Source organism: Patiria miniata, unplaced genomic scaffold (assembly GCF_015706575.1).
Source record: "Patiria miniata isolate m_02_andy unplaced genomic scaffold, ASM1570657v1 HiC_scaffold_5, whole genome shotgun sequence".
NCBI lineage: Eukaryota > Metazoa > Echinodermata > Asteroidea > Valvatida > Asterinidae > Patiria > Patiria miniata.
Window position 1 is genome coordinate 14,938,848 of NW_024037072.1, and position 14,676 is coordinate 14,953,523.

The 14,676-nt window shown below is 44.9% G+C and overlaps 2 protein-coding genes across 2 annotated transcripts in view; both read left to right on the forward strand.

Moving 5' to 3' along the window:
* Positions 1–2,879: 2,879 nt before the first annotated feature.
* Positions 2,880–3,946, forward strand: LOC119740722 (spidroin-2-like). Its single transcript, XM_038216109.1, has 2 exons — positions 2,880–3,302; positions 3,767–3,946. The coding sequence occupies exons 1-2, from the start codon at positions 2,880–2,882 to the stop codon at positions 3,944–3,946; spliced, it is 603 nt and encodes a 200-aa protein (XP_038072037.1).
* Positions 3,947–7,279: 3,333 nt separating this feature from the next.
* The window catches only part of LOC119741972, a 33,155-nt gene continuing 25,758 nt past the window's right edge, over positions 7,280–14,676 (forward strand). Inside the window, exons 1-4 of the mRNA XM_038217944.1 lie at positions 7,280–7,346; positions 9,229–12,218; positions 12,878–13,337; positions 14,465–14,643. Coding sequence (XP_038073872.1) covers positions 9,276–12,218; positions 12,878–13,337; positions 14,465–14,643 — 3,582 coding nt within the window. The 5' untranslated portion in view covers positions 7,280–7,346; positions 9,229–9,275. The remainder of the gene's footprint in view (positions 7,347–9,228; positions 12,219–12,877; positions 13,338–14,464; positions 14,644–14,676) is intronic.

Sequence of the window (14,676 nt, forward strand, 5' to 3'; positions counted from 1 at the left end):
TTTTTTTGTTGTTTTTTGTTGTTGTTTTTTTCTTCAAGCTTGGATTGTACAGACAAGGTGGTACTATTTTGCTTTTTTGGTGTCCTCATGTACATTGGTGTCCTCCATAATTTGCCTTGGTGCTTTCGATCATTTGCCTTGGTGCAATTTCCCATTCCTTGGTGCTCTTTGGTAAAAAAAAAAAGAGGAGGTGCGGAAATAGAGGGCGCTGTTGGAGCTACCGCGGAACATTTTGGAGAAAAAACAGATCGACGCGCATGATTAAAATCGACGCGCGCACTGACCAGAGACCGACTTATTTTTTTTTTGGCCTTAATATGGGACATAGAATGAGTATTTACTGTTTTTGAATAACTGCAGAACCACATCTTCATATTTCATGGATAATATGCTCTCATAACATCGTATTATTGGCTCCAAATTGTTTGTTTCAAAGTCACTGTGCTGCCATGGAAAAACGGATATATATGTCCTATCTGAAGAGATATCGGTTATTAATAAATGTATTAATGACAGATTTTTCGAATTGCAATCAACGAAACAAATCTCTCGGTTTTGATGAACCAGTGAAAAAGGAAGCTTCAAATCTAATTTCCTGAACAGTAGTTTTTCTGCTTAAAAGGCCGACCAAAACTTGCTCAGAGCTCATCAATAAAAAACAATTTTTGGATTTAGTATGTTTGTATGCCTGGATCATCGATAAGAATATATATGCACCGTATCGTGTACAGAGACAAGAATTTTTATGAAACAATTTTTTTTTTTGGCACTGTATCTTTTTGTGTTCTTTAATTGTAGCTTTTGCTGGTATTTTTTTTTAACCTGACCTGAACTGAAGCAAGTGTAGTATATTTTTTAGCTTGTCACGCATTGCATACAAATTTAATAGAATAGAATTGAAATACTGTAGACAAGCCTCAGAGCAGACGACCAGGTTAGATTAGAGTTGCTTCAAGTCCTTTCTTGCCCTCTTTTTTGTGTTTTAGTTTCTGTGGTATCATCTGTAATAATCCGTGTATGTAAAGCATTAATATTTATATATTAACATTAAAAAGGTGCAAGGTTTTTTGTATTTTTTGTATGTGTACTGCTTTGCGAAGATAAAATATAATGTTCTTGTTGATATTGTGTAGTTCATGTTGTTTGTACACGACAGCAGAATTAATTGATGTGTAATGAGGACTAAAATATAACAGGTGCTAAAACAAATCTCAGTTATTAACTACCATTTATTTTTTGTCTTCATTTGCATTTGGATCTTTAATCACATAATCCAAACATTTGTGAGTCTGGCACCCTTTTTAGTACCCTTTGGTAAAAAGGGTTACCAATCAAAACCTCATGTGATGTATAATTGCTTTTGGCTGGTTCTCGGCCAAATTTTCTAAGCAATCAGTTTTATGCCGTTGGGTCTTAGCAAAGATGCCAGGGAAGTATTAATGGTTGAAAGGCCTTTTTCCTTGAATTGTTGCCTCCCCCATCTTCCAGAGTTGGCATATGTACTAGTCTTATGTCATCAACATTGTCCCTAAAGTCACAGACAGTCGAAAACTACCCCTGCCATGCCTTTTACACAGGCTAGTCACCAACAGTCATATAATTATTTCAAGCAAGCACTGTGACTATAGTCAAATTCAGTCAACTGACAAATGCAGGCAACATAGCCACAGCTGGCACATCAATCAACTGCATAGCTGTAACAAGTTACAAAAACAGTCACAGCCGGTCAATCCTGCCCTGTGTATAGGCTTGGAGCTCTGAACTGTTTGTAACAGTCACTTGATTGATTTTGACTGAAAGGACAACTTTACACAATGTATGTTTGCATAGGGGGATAAAGTTCCATTTGCATCCATCTGAAAACAATAGGCTAATATGATACTATTTTCTTCTTCTTCCGTGTTTCAATAACATTTTAGTTGCCTTTGGAATTATGACTGTATTGTTCCTCTTTGCAAACTTTGCAAACTCTGTAACAATAATTTTTAATTGCTAGTATTGAAATTTGAGTTAGATTTGTTGAATCAACAACGTACTGGTGTTGTGATGCGAATAAACGAAGAGTAACTGTAAGAAATTAAAAGAAAACTCATATAAAATAAAAGCATTTGTTGTGTTTTTTTCCTCAATTCTTTTTTGCTGGCACAGAGAGGGCCAGCCTGGTGTCCTATTTGTACCTCTGACCTACTGACTGACTGACTGACTGACTCCCCCAATTTAGGAGCTGTTTACACAACTTGCCTATTCATGTCTAATATTAAGTATTCCACGTGTGCATTAGTCCGGCGCCACTTGTTTTGTACGGAGGCAATGCAAGTCAAATCTCCAGGCGAACAGCAGAAATGGATTTAGCATTTCAATCACGTTACCAATAAGACTTATTGTACAATTGTGCCATGGATAAGCTTTACTAGGTTTGCCTGGTTCTGTGTATTTTGATATGAATCCAAGAAAGATGAGGGTGTTTTGGGATTTACCATTTGTTCTAAAATATAGGCTGTGACTAATTGCCGTGGTCAAATCTTGGTTGTCGCACAACACCGCCATGCAAGTTTCTTTGCCCCACCCCTGCCCTACTATCTAATCCCCTCTATTCCCCCATCCCTGTATAGGCCTATATAGTTCATGTTGTTTGTAATGACCATGAGAAACTGAATCAGGTCTAGAAACCCAGGGTCCAGAGGTCTATTGTCCATAATACCAGAAGACCATCGTCCGGAGGACCAGGGTCCAGAAGACCATCGTCCGGAGGACCAGGGTCCAGAAGACCATCGTCCGGAGGACCAGGGTCCGGAGGACCAGGGCCCAGAGGACAAGGATCCAGAACTCCAGGGTCCAGAGGACCAGGACCCAGAGGACCTTGCAAGGCCCACAGGACCATGCAAGGCCCACAGGACCATGCAGAGCCAAGAGGACCATGCAGGGCCCGGAGGACCAAGGACACTGGTCCAGAGGACCAGGCATGGACCCAGATGACCATGCAGGGCCATGAGGACCATGCAGGGTCCAGAGGACCATGCAGGGTCCAGAGGACCATTGAGGGCCCGGAGGACCAGGGTCCATATGACCAGGGTCCATATGACCAGGGTCCATATGACCAGGGTCCAGAGGACCAGGGCCCGGAGGACCAGGGCCCAGAGGACCAGAGCCCAGAGGACAAGGCTCCAGAACTTGAGGGTCCAGAGGACCATGAAGGATCCAGAGAACCATGCAGGGTCCAGAAGACCATTCAGGGCCCAGGGGACCAGGGTCCAGAGGAAAAGGCTCCAAACATCCAGGGTTCAGAGAACCAGGGCCCAGAGGCAGTGGCGTCACCAGACTTTTCAGTCTGGGGGGCACAGGGGGGGGGGGCACCAGCATTTGATGGAGGGGGGGGCACTTAGGTGGATACGGATCGCCGTCCTGGGGGAGGGGTCTCCTCCCCTTTGGAAAATTTTCGCATACGGAGGATGGGCTAGATGCAAAATGGTGCCACATTTGATGCTAAATTCGATCTGAAGATATCTCCAGAAATTGCTATTTTTGAGGTAATGATTTTAACAATGCGCAGAATTTTGCAGAGGATAGGGGGGGGGCACCAGCATTTGATGGGGGGGGGGGCACTCGGGGGGGCACTAGGTTTTCCAGGGGGGGCACGTGCCCCCCCTGCCCCCCCCCCCCCCCCCCCCCCTTGGCGACGCCACTGCCGAGAGGACCATTCAGGGGCCAGAGGACAAAGCTCCAGAACTCCAGGGTTCAGAGAACCAGGGCCCAGGGGACCATGCAGTGTCAGAGGACCCAGCACACTGGTCCAGAGGACCAGGCTCCAGAGGACAAGGGTCAAGAGGACAAGGCTCCAGAACTCCAGGGTCTAGAGGACCAGGGCAAAGAGGACCAGGGCCCGGAGGACCAGGTCCAAGATGACATAGCAGGGCCCAGAGGATTAGGGCCAAGAGGACAAGGCTAAAAAAAAAAAAAACAGGGTTCAGAGAACCAGGGCCCAGAGGACCATGCAGGGTCCAGAGGACCATTGAGGGCCCGGAGGACCAGGGGCCAGAGGACCAGGGCCCAGAGGACCAGGGTCTAGACGACAAGGGCCCAGAAGACAAGGGCCCAGAAGACCAGGCTCCAGAGGACCAGGCTCCAGATGACCCAGAGGACCAGGCTACAGATCTCCAGGTCCAGAGGACCAGGGCCTAGAGGCCCAAGGCCCAGAGAACCATGGCCCAGATGGCCATGCAGGGCCCAGAGGACCCAGAACTTTGGTCCAGAGGACCGGGCTCCTGAGGACCAGGGCCCAGAAGAAAAGGGCCCGGAAGACCAAGCTCCAGAAGACCAGGCTCCAGAAGACCCAGAGGACCAGGCTCCATAACTCCAGGACTCAGAGGACCTGGGCCCAGAGGACCACGCAGGGTACAGAGGACCAGGCTTCAGAGGACCGTGGCCCAGAGGACCATGGTCCAGATGAACAGGTCCCAGAGGACCAAGGTTAAGATGTTGCTTCAATAATGCTCTTACTATTTATGTTCACTGCCCAAGTTTCCCACTCTGTGTGAATGTTTAAGTTGCCTTTTAATATAAATCGAAATGTCGGAAATATTATGTTCCTTACCAAGAAATAATTTACATGAGACTCTTCGTTATTCCACAGAGTAAAAAATTAACCAGTCCCTCTCGATTAGACTGCCCTGATGTAATTCGGCCTTGCATAATAAGTTCGTCAACTGGTTGTGCTAAATTCGTTTTTCTTTAAGGAAACAAACATGTATAGCGCAACGATGATGACACATGTAATTATAGACGGTGTTGGTCAACACGGGCGTCGCTATAGTATGAAGGGGGTGCTGTCATGCGGCCGTCACGCACTGAAATGAGTGTGTAATGGATATGTTCCATCCAAAATCATCCTTTTAACTCCGTTTCTAATTTCCTCTCCAAATATTATATGAACTGTTAATTATGTTGGTTACTAGTCTTTGAATGGATTTATTATTATTTTTTCAGTGGGATAAGTTCAACTTCAATCGTCAAAATGTGGCCCTTTCACATTGAAAAGTTCTGGAATTTTTAACGTCGCAAAACTGCGTGTGCACACTCTGTCGATCCGAGTGCGCATACCCTGTGGAGGCCCGTCCCCTGCAATTCGTAAGTGGAACTGTATATGCGAGTGGCGCGGCGGATCGAGCGCGAAGCCCTATATGTGGGGTCGGAGTCCGAGCCCGCTAAAGGGATTATGATCTAAGGTGCAATCTGAGGCACTTCCTCTGGCCACTTCCTCCCTGACTTTTTGAATGAAATGTGCTCGTATTAAGGGAGATATGGGGCATAGCTCATCAAAGTTGATATTGCGTTTATTACTTTGAAAAACGCAGCCGCATCACGGCGTCCAGTCAGTACATTCCAGTAATTGCCAGACATGAAGGATTTCAGAGTTGTTGAGATATTATAATGGAATTCGATGTTTCCAAGATATTTTATCACAGAAAACACGGTAACATGGATATCCATACGCTTCCGTCACCCAGACAATTGACAGACCTATCGCCGTTTGCGAGTTAGCCACGCCCCTTAGGCACCCCTTTGGAATTGTGTACGTTAAGTTTTGTTTTTCTCAGATTTTGCTCGTTGTATATCTTTTTTAAATTTTCCATTTGTATATCATGTAATTGGACAATATTCCACAGGCTGCGTTGACGCGATATTCTACCGCGATAGCAGTGGCATAGCCACCGGGGGCGTGGGGGGGGGGGGGGGCGACCCCCCCCTGAAACCTTGTCCCCCCCCCAGTCGCCCCCCCCCCCCCCCCCCACTGAGATTTTGAGTTTCTAAAAAAAATATCATTGATCTAAATCTAAATAGTAGCGAATGATCCACATGATGACCACTGAGAAACGACCCTTCGACCGGCGACCGCGGACCAGTAAGCTGACAACCGGCGTGACATAGCGCATAATGATAATCTAAAATGCGTATTAACACCCACTGCACTGCTCGCTCACACCACGGAACACGTATAATTATAGACAGGTGGTCCGTGGGTCACACAGTTTCAGTCGGCGATATCACGCGAATTGGCCACGCACAAACTTTTTCCTCCATTCATATAAGCTAAATAATAATAAAAGACCAATTAAAATTCCTTGAAATTAGTGGCGTAGCCACGGGGGGGGGGGGGGGGGGGGGGGGGCGTGGTGGGGGACAGCCCCCCCCACACGCCCCCCAGTCGCCCCCCCCCAACCTTGTCGCCCCCCCAGTCGCCCCCCCCCCCCCCCCCCACTGAGATTTTGAGTTTCTAAAAAAATTATCATTGATCTACATGACGCCATGGGCGTCAATCCTGGGGGGACAGGGGGACTGGTCCCCCCCCCCTACTTTTTGAAGGGTGGGGGACACAATATCAAATGTCCCCCCCCCCCAGATTTTTGAACTCGTGTCTCATTTACAGGGCCCCATTATGTACTACAATGTATCTTTTGCAATGTACAATGTACAATGTATCCTATAGCTCAGAATTCTGGTAGCTGGTTCAATGACTCCAACCTCGAAAACAATGTTCAAAAATTTTCTTATGCCTTTAGCTGAGAAAACCTCGAAAATTATGTTTAAATTATTATCTTTTGTGCTAAGATAATTATTGGTTTAAGTGGTAAGAAATTGCCTCAGATCACACCACAGAGCATCGAGAATCCAATTTTCGAACCCCACGCCTATAGCTCAGAATACCGATAGCCGATTCAATGACTCCAACCTCGAAAACGATGTTCAAATAATTATCTTTTGCTAAGAAAATATTAGTTAAAGCATGGAGGAAAGTGGTAAGAAATTGCTTCAGATCACACCACAGAACATCTAGAATCCAATTTTTTTCGGGCCCTTAAGCGGGCCCCGAACCCCCACGCCGTAAGGGCTTCGCGCTTCGCGCTCGCATCAGTTCTGATCAAGGTATGTCCACCCCCCCCCCCCCCCACTTTTGAGAAGCGATTGACGCCCCTACATGACGCCCCCCCCCCCATGAAATGTTCCAGCCCCCCGGCGCCCCCCCCCCCCCCCCCACCCCACCCCACTGAAAAATTCCTGGCTACGCCACTGCGCGATACTTATTTTGGAGTCACACACGCGCGTGGAGGGCCTTGTGCAAGTTTATTTAATCTTCTGCGGCAAAAAAATATATTGGTGGCGCTCTGTAACAAACGCTTGCACTTTGTGCATGTGCGACGTGCATACATGTGCAGCATGTGGCTAGCTTGCTGAAGCTGCAGGATTTTGTTGTCATGTAATAACTTTCATACGTGTATGTAGGTCCATGCTGACATCATGGCTGAACTATTGAAATCAAGTTGACGACAGCAGTAAGATTCGGGACGAGTGTAATATTCATTATTACATGCCACTTTGCTGGTTACTGAATTCATGAACATGAAAGGGGAATATTTCCATATCTGGCCATCAGTAACTTGTCAATGTCAAGTGACCTTGTGTAAAAACCGAGACTGGTCTGAAAATTTCTAACCTAAGTATTTTTTCATTAAATACTTCAATATTTTCCCTGCTAAATTTGACTTTTTAGGATATCACTTTCTGATGGCTGATAAGGGAAAAATTAGTGATGTCCATATATATGTATTCCCTAAGAGAATGTAATAATATCCACTTCTAAAGCCTAGCGGGTAGCCATAACCCGTTTTATGGATACCACCTTCTTTGGGGGCATAACAATGAAAATACGTCCCATCATGCAACAGTAGCTGAGCATGATGGGATGTATTTTCTTTGTTTTGCCCCCCCCCCCCAAATTGCAAAGATGGCGGTATCCGCAAAACGGCTCATGGAGTACGAGTAGGTGGCCTAGTACTAGGAGATTCCAGTGCATTTTCAAAGTACTTTCTTATGAAATTGGAATGTTCACTGGAATGTAGTGGCTGTGCAGCAGCCATAATGCAAAGTTCAACCAAGTTTTTCAAATTCAAAGCCAGTTTTTTTCCAACGCTGGTCGGCCGACCAGCGTTGCAAAAATACATTTTTTCTTGAAAATGTCAGCACACTAGGAGCCATAATTTTACAGGATGCTTTAGACTGTCAATCCCTAACAATTCAGTAAGGTATTTCGTGATTATTTGATCATTTCGGTTTTTTTATGTTTGCAAATGTTGTATCTTCCCTTTAATTGCATCTGTATAATTTTTTATATGATATGGAATTTGCGTCTGGGAGATGTTAATCTTATATATTGGGTTTAGCCCTTCACCGACGTATATTATAAGCACTGTTTACTCAGTGTTGTCTAAGGGCTTGCGAGAAAATGATGTCCTTAGATGTCAAAGATAAATGATTATGTGCAAGACATCACTGAGAATATGATGAAGTAAGGCAGTCAGAGATAAGATTTCAGAAAACTTGTTTCAGTCTCAAATTTCTCTCAAATTTATAGACCAAATTTGAGGTCATGAAATAACTGTTCATTTCCAATTCCCTCCAAAGTGTTTTTTTCTCACAATGGAACTTGATACATTTGTCGAATAGGTACTAATGACGTCACACTTTGTTTATGTGTGTGCTTTCCTATGGTGCTCAGTGGACCGTGGGCGCCCACTTGCTCTGTAGGAAAGTGCACATGTAAACCGTGTCATTAGTACAGTGGCTTATTCAGTTAAAGGGAAGATACAACATTTGCAAACATCAAAAAGCGAAGTGATCAAATTTTCACGAAAAACCTAACTGGATTGTTAGAGAATGACAGTCTAAAGCATCCTGTAAAATCATGGCTCCTGGTGTGCTGAAATTTTCAAGAAGAATTATATAGTTTCCAATGCTGGTCGGCCGACGTACCAGTGTTGGAGAAACTGGCTAATTTTTCATATTTAGTTATTATCCGCATTTTCTTTGCAATCGATTACACACCTGTGAAGGGGTACAAGCCAACTAGACTGATACTCTGACCTTAAAATACCTCAATGTCTAAGTGGGGTCAGGGAACCAGACTACAAGAACATGATTGGTTTTCTTGTATTTTTCCAGCATCTACATTTGTACAAGCCCAAAAACGTGAAACATATCAGTTTCACAATTTTTTGCTATAACAAACTAAATCCTCCAAATCCATTTATTTCGGAAATTTGCAGCAAAAGCAAATGTTGTAGATTCCGAATAAACTATTGACTGAAAAGGGGTAGGTTTGGAGCCCATACCAGAGTTGCAAATGGGCATGTATTTTAAATTTTTATGCATTTATTCTGTTTGTTTATCACACAGGAAGTCAAGTCAGTTTGGTAGCTTGATTGATACATGCTCGTGTCAAGATGGCTTCTGCATCTAATATGAGAGAGGAACAGCTTGCAACGTTAAGAGAAGAACTTGTGGAGCTCTTGAAAGCAAACCAACCTCACATAAACCTTGGGAATCTTCAGGGGCTCTACAGCAAGCATTTTAAGAAGGACCTCGCCGTCAGGAAATTTGGCGTATCCTCAGTCAAGCAACTGGTGCCTTTGCTCGGGGACGTTGTGGAAATAGTCACCGTCGGGAAAAGTAGATTTCTGATGTTGAAAAAGTTGCCAGTGGCCACAAAAGCACAGAAGAAAGGTGGAATTAGGAATTATATCCCAGTTGAAAACACCACGGCTGCAGCCAAAGACACCGGAAATCTGTCAGCAGGGTCAGAGCCCAGCTCCAAGAGATACCAAACAGATCAATCTTCGGTGTGCAGAAGAGATACCTTGATGGACTTGAGGAAGGATTTGGTGGAATTGTTTCAGAGTTCCCCTACAGGGTACATCGAGCTGAACTGCCTGCCAGAAAAGTATAAGTGGAAGTACAAAAGAGCCCTGAACCTTGCTGAATATGGCATCACCACAGCTGACTCGGTTGCTTATGCATTCAGGGACATTCTTGAGGTTGTCAGTCAGTGCGATAACATCAAGCATCAACATGTCCGAATTAAGCCAGAATGCACTGTCGCCCAACAAAACAGAGGTGTGGGTAAGCAGACCAAGCCTAACTATATGCAGGAGAAACTAAAAAAGTTGCTTCAAAATTACCCTGGAGGTTTGAAACTAAATGCAATCGGCACAAAATATGCACAAGTTTACTACACAAATGCACCCAAGAGGCAGGCGATAAAAGATGCGTGCAAGGATGTCTTTGAATTCTTCAGTAGGTGCCAGACACCCAGCCGCCGGCTCCTTCGGCTGAAACCAGGTCATAGCAAGGCAGGTGGTGGCGGGAGAGCAAGTGAAGCCGTCACCTCAAGTCAGCAACTCCCTCACCAATTCCCTCCGCAGCTACCAAAGCTGCCTTTGAAGGAACAGCTACAGGGGCAGCCCCACAAGATGGCAACCAGTGTCAAACAACTGAACACAAATCAATGCTTTGACGATGCAGTCCCAAGTTCAAGAGACAAACAACGGAAGCGGTCTGCATCAACTCAGCGACAGCAGCAGCAATCCAAGAAGCCAAGACAAGCATACCTACCACTGGTTCAGCCCTTTGACACTGGAAGTCTGTCAGGAGGGACAGGGTCCAGTTCCAAAAGATATCAGCCAGATGACTCTTCGACGTGGGGAAGATATACCTTCATAGATGTGAAAAAAGATTTGGTGGAATTGATTCAGAGTTCACCTGAAGGGCATATTGAACTGAACTGCCTGCCAGAAACCTATGAGCGGAAGTACAACAGAGCCCTGAACCTTGCTGAATATGGTATCACCACAGTTGACTCGATTGCTGATACATTCAGTGACATTCTTGAGGTTTTCAATCAGTGCGAACACACCAGGCATCTTAGTGTCCGCAATAAGCCAGAAGACGCAACTGCTCAACAAAACAGAGTCAGTGGTGAAGGGGCCCAGTCTAACAGCTTTCAAGAGGAAGTGAAAGAGTTGCTAAAAGATTTCCCTAAAGGTTTGAAGCTAAAAGCAGTTGGCAAACAATACGTGAAAAAGTACCACAAACATACACCTAAGAATAAGGTGATAATACGTATGTGTAAGGATGATTTTGAAGTATTCAGTACCGGTATGTGCAAAACACCCAGCCGTCGGTTTATTCGGCTGAAACCAGGTCATAGCAAGGCATGTGGTGGCGGGAGAGCAAGTGATGCCGTCACCTCATTTCACCAACTCCCTCCCATTGTGTTCAATAACACAGGGCTAGGGACCTCTTTGCAAGCAGCCCCGGAGGGCTGCCAAGATCCATGCCCAGTAGGGATTGCAGGAGTCGCAGCAGGAGGTATTGGCGTCGGTGGATCTGGTTCATCAGGAGCCTCACAAGCTGTAGCTGCCTCACCAGTTCCATTACTGGGTCTCAGTGTTGGTGCTGTAGCTGAGAACCCAATTACACCACCTGGACAGGGTCACCTCGGGCCTGTGTTATGCCAACAAAACCAGGATCAGCAACAGCAACCACAAAAACTTAAGGAAACTGCAGTCGGTCTTGTGCAACAAGAGCAGATACGAAGTGTGTCAAAAGTACAACCTCAGTGCAGGGACGATGCAGTCGAGAGTGCAAGAGACAAACAACAGAAACGGTCTGCATCAGAGTCAACTCAGCAACAGCATCAGCAGCAGCAATGCAAGAAACCAAGACAGGTATACCTACCACCGGATGAGCCCTATGGGGAAATGTGTCCATCTCTTTTGTCGTCACAAAGAAGCAGCTCAAAGCAACAAGCTCAAAAACAGAGCACCCTGGATGAAGTGGCCCAGACCCTTATTGGCAACCTTGCTGCAGCCAATAGGTTAGTGACAGTGAAACGTGTGGTAGAACTTCTAAAGCAGCATTTTCAGGCCACCAGTTTGGAAAACCTTGGGCTGCAAAACGAAAGCCAACTGCCTGTCCTGAATCACTTGATGAGGCTCCAGTCCAAAGTCAATGTCTTCATCCAGGCATTTGTCCAAGTCAGGCCCATCTGTACCCTCCACGAACTCCGGGAATCTCTAGCGATGGTAGATGCCCCAACCGGTTCCACAGAGAAGCTTGACTATGCTGCCCTCCACCTAGGTCCCTTATCCAAGCAGCCCCTGGTCTATTATTTCTTTAAGTTTCCACCAACCAAAGATGACAGCGATATCCCCAAGATCACAACCCTTCATGTCTTGGAAATTCTGAACAAGTATCTGTCAGAAAAAGACTTGTGGAGAAGTTATGTGAAGTTGGAGGACTTCATGGCATATGTTGTAGAAGACTATGGTGTGGAAGGGCCTTATGACTTGGGTTTGCGAATCCGGAGTGTTGCGCTTGCCATTTCAGTAAGTATCATTTTATTTGGTAAAGGCTATTTACAGTTTTAGCACATTACTTATGCCCAAACCTTGTAACAATTAAATTTATTTTTGTATCAGAATTATTATGTTGCAGCTTTCTTTATCTCACTGATACTTGTATTAACCCTAACATACCTGAATCCATCAAAATCCACATCCCTGTTTCGGGGGATTTCGGCAGATTCAGGATACCTCCCTATTGCACAAACTGGGGGATTTTGATGGATTTAGGATTGCAAGCAAAGCGGAACTGCAGGATTTTGATGGATTCAGGATACCTCTATATTGAACTGTTGTGGGACTTTGGTTGATTCAGTATCTCAACAGATTTACTCTCGCCTAACTGGTGCATTCTGATGGACTCGCTGGCCACCAACATTGATGGATTTTGGAGGATTCAGGATACCTTCTTGTAAAAGAGCCGTAGGGGTTAGGGTTAATAAAATGCTTATTTGAATAATTGGATGGTTTCCAACTATAAATTGAAAAACAAGGTAGCTTTTGCACCAAATTTAAAAGGTTATTAATAAATTGATTAAGGAGAGACCCATTGCACTTCTCATTTGTCTTTATAATGCCAAACAAACGAGTCACAGATCAAGATGACCTAAATTGATAATAAATGCTTATTTTATTTATATCAGGCACTGAGGACTGCCTATCGTGAACAGAAAACTACCATGGACCAGGCTCGTGAAAACTTGAAGACTTCCATGACTGAAGAGGTGGCTGAAGCAATGGAGAAAATCCGCAAAGCCGTGATATCACAGGCGGACATCACTGGGCACCAGTTTCCCTCGGGTCCTCAGCTGGAGGTCCGGCGCCGCTACTGCAACACGACAGCGGCAGACGCAGTCAACAGGGTGTTCAACAACGCCTACGAGCTGTGTGCCTATAGCATGCCCCTGCGCCAGTTTTGCAATGCGCTGAGGAGAATGGTGATGGACAGGCTGAGCCGGTCGCTGTTCCAGCTGGCTATCTGTAGTGGTGACCTGTGTCGGCCGGATGACCTCCCAGAGGCAATTCTGGGTTCTGACGACAAAGACGAGGAGGAAATTGGTCCGGAGGTGGAGCAAATCCCAGTGAAATCCAAACCAACTGAAGGTACACTTTGTTTTATTAACCCTAACCCCTTTGGTATTTTTACTAGAAAGTATCCTGAATCTGCCAAAATCCATCAATCTAGCCATGCAAAAAAATAAATATGGGTGGCCAGTGAGTCCATCAGAATCCACCAGGTAGCCGAGAGTAAATCTGTTGAGATCCTGAATCCATCAAAGTCCCCCAACTGCTCAATATGTAGATGTCCTAAATCCATCAAAATCCGGCAGTACCGCTGGGCTTCATGTCCTTATGGAGGTATCCTGATTCCACCGAAATCCTCCAAAACAGGGTGTGGATTTTGATGGATTCGTCTGTGGCTTTATCTTCATCTCGGGCTTCAGAATCATGTAGAAGACTAATGTCTAAAATAAGGGAAGTAACCCAAAATTTTGCCTTGGAATGTAATGTTCATTTACTGCTGAACTATTATGATTCAGAGTCCCTCAAGTCTAGGGCTAAAAAAATTTCATCAAGGCGAAGGCAGATATCAAGCTGAGTTTTTCGAAAACCTCTGTTAAAAAGAAACTCATACAAATTCATGTGTTTACAGCCGACTGCTCCCAGCTTCCAAAAATCAATCGAAGCCCAATTGTGGCAGGAAAGTAGAAGGAGCTGGGGTGTACTGTGCTCATTTTTACGAAATCTTTTATAACATTGTAGCAGTAAATGGGTTAAACAATCAAGACATATGCGGCTAAAGTAGTTGAGGGTACCAAATGAATGGGAGAAATGTACTTATTATGACAGCGTCGCCTTCGGCTAGCCGGTCACGTTTATCGACATAATGAGCCAGCTAGTCAAGTTCTCCTCTGGAATCCTGAAGCCCCTCGACGAAAAGGTCGTCCCAACATGACCCTGAAAACATCCATCGAGCAAGAAACTGGTCTGAGTGGTCCATCTCTTTCCAACACTATGCTCGACAGGGACAGTTGGGCCCAACTCATCAAGTCATCATGAAAATGAATGAATGAAGAAGAGAAGGCCTTTGTAAAAAGATCTGAAAAGTGTTTGTGCTCCAACTTTGTGTTAGATGAATAAACAACATTAGGTCAAGCTTTCCAAAATATTCTATGGAAAGTAAAAAAAAAAACAACATGGCTATAAACCTTTTTTTTTTTGCCTCCTAGATCAAGTCCGTGAAGAACTACAGTGTTACCTAGAACGCATTCAGCATGGAAATGTCAATCTCAGAGACCTTGCCCGCATCGAGGACAAACTTTGCCAGCATTTTGGCTTTCAGGACTTTGTGTCGCTCAGCCGAGCCAGGAAAACCTTCCTGCAGTTCCTCGCACTGGATCATCCAGAGGTAATCAACTTTTCTTCCCTTTTGAAACATTTT

What these genes read in the sequence shown, in the direction of transcription:
- LOC119740722 (XM_038216109.1), top strand. Translation starts at nt 2,880, where the DNA reads ATGCAAGGCCCACAGGACCATGCAGAGCCAAGAGGACCATGCAGGGCC. An exon ending in CAGAGAACCAGGGCCCAGAG is followed by an intron (nt 3,303 to 3,766) that starts GCAGTGGCGTCA and finishes GGGACCATGCAG; the next exon opens with TGTCAGAGGACCCAGCACAC.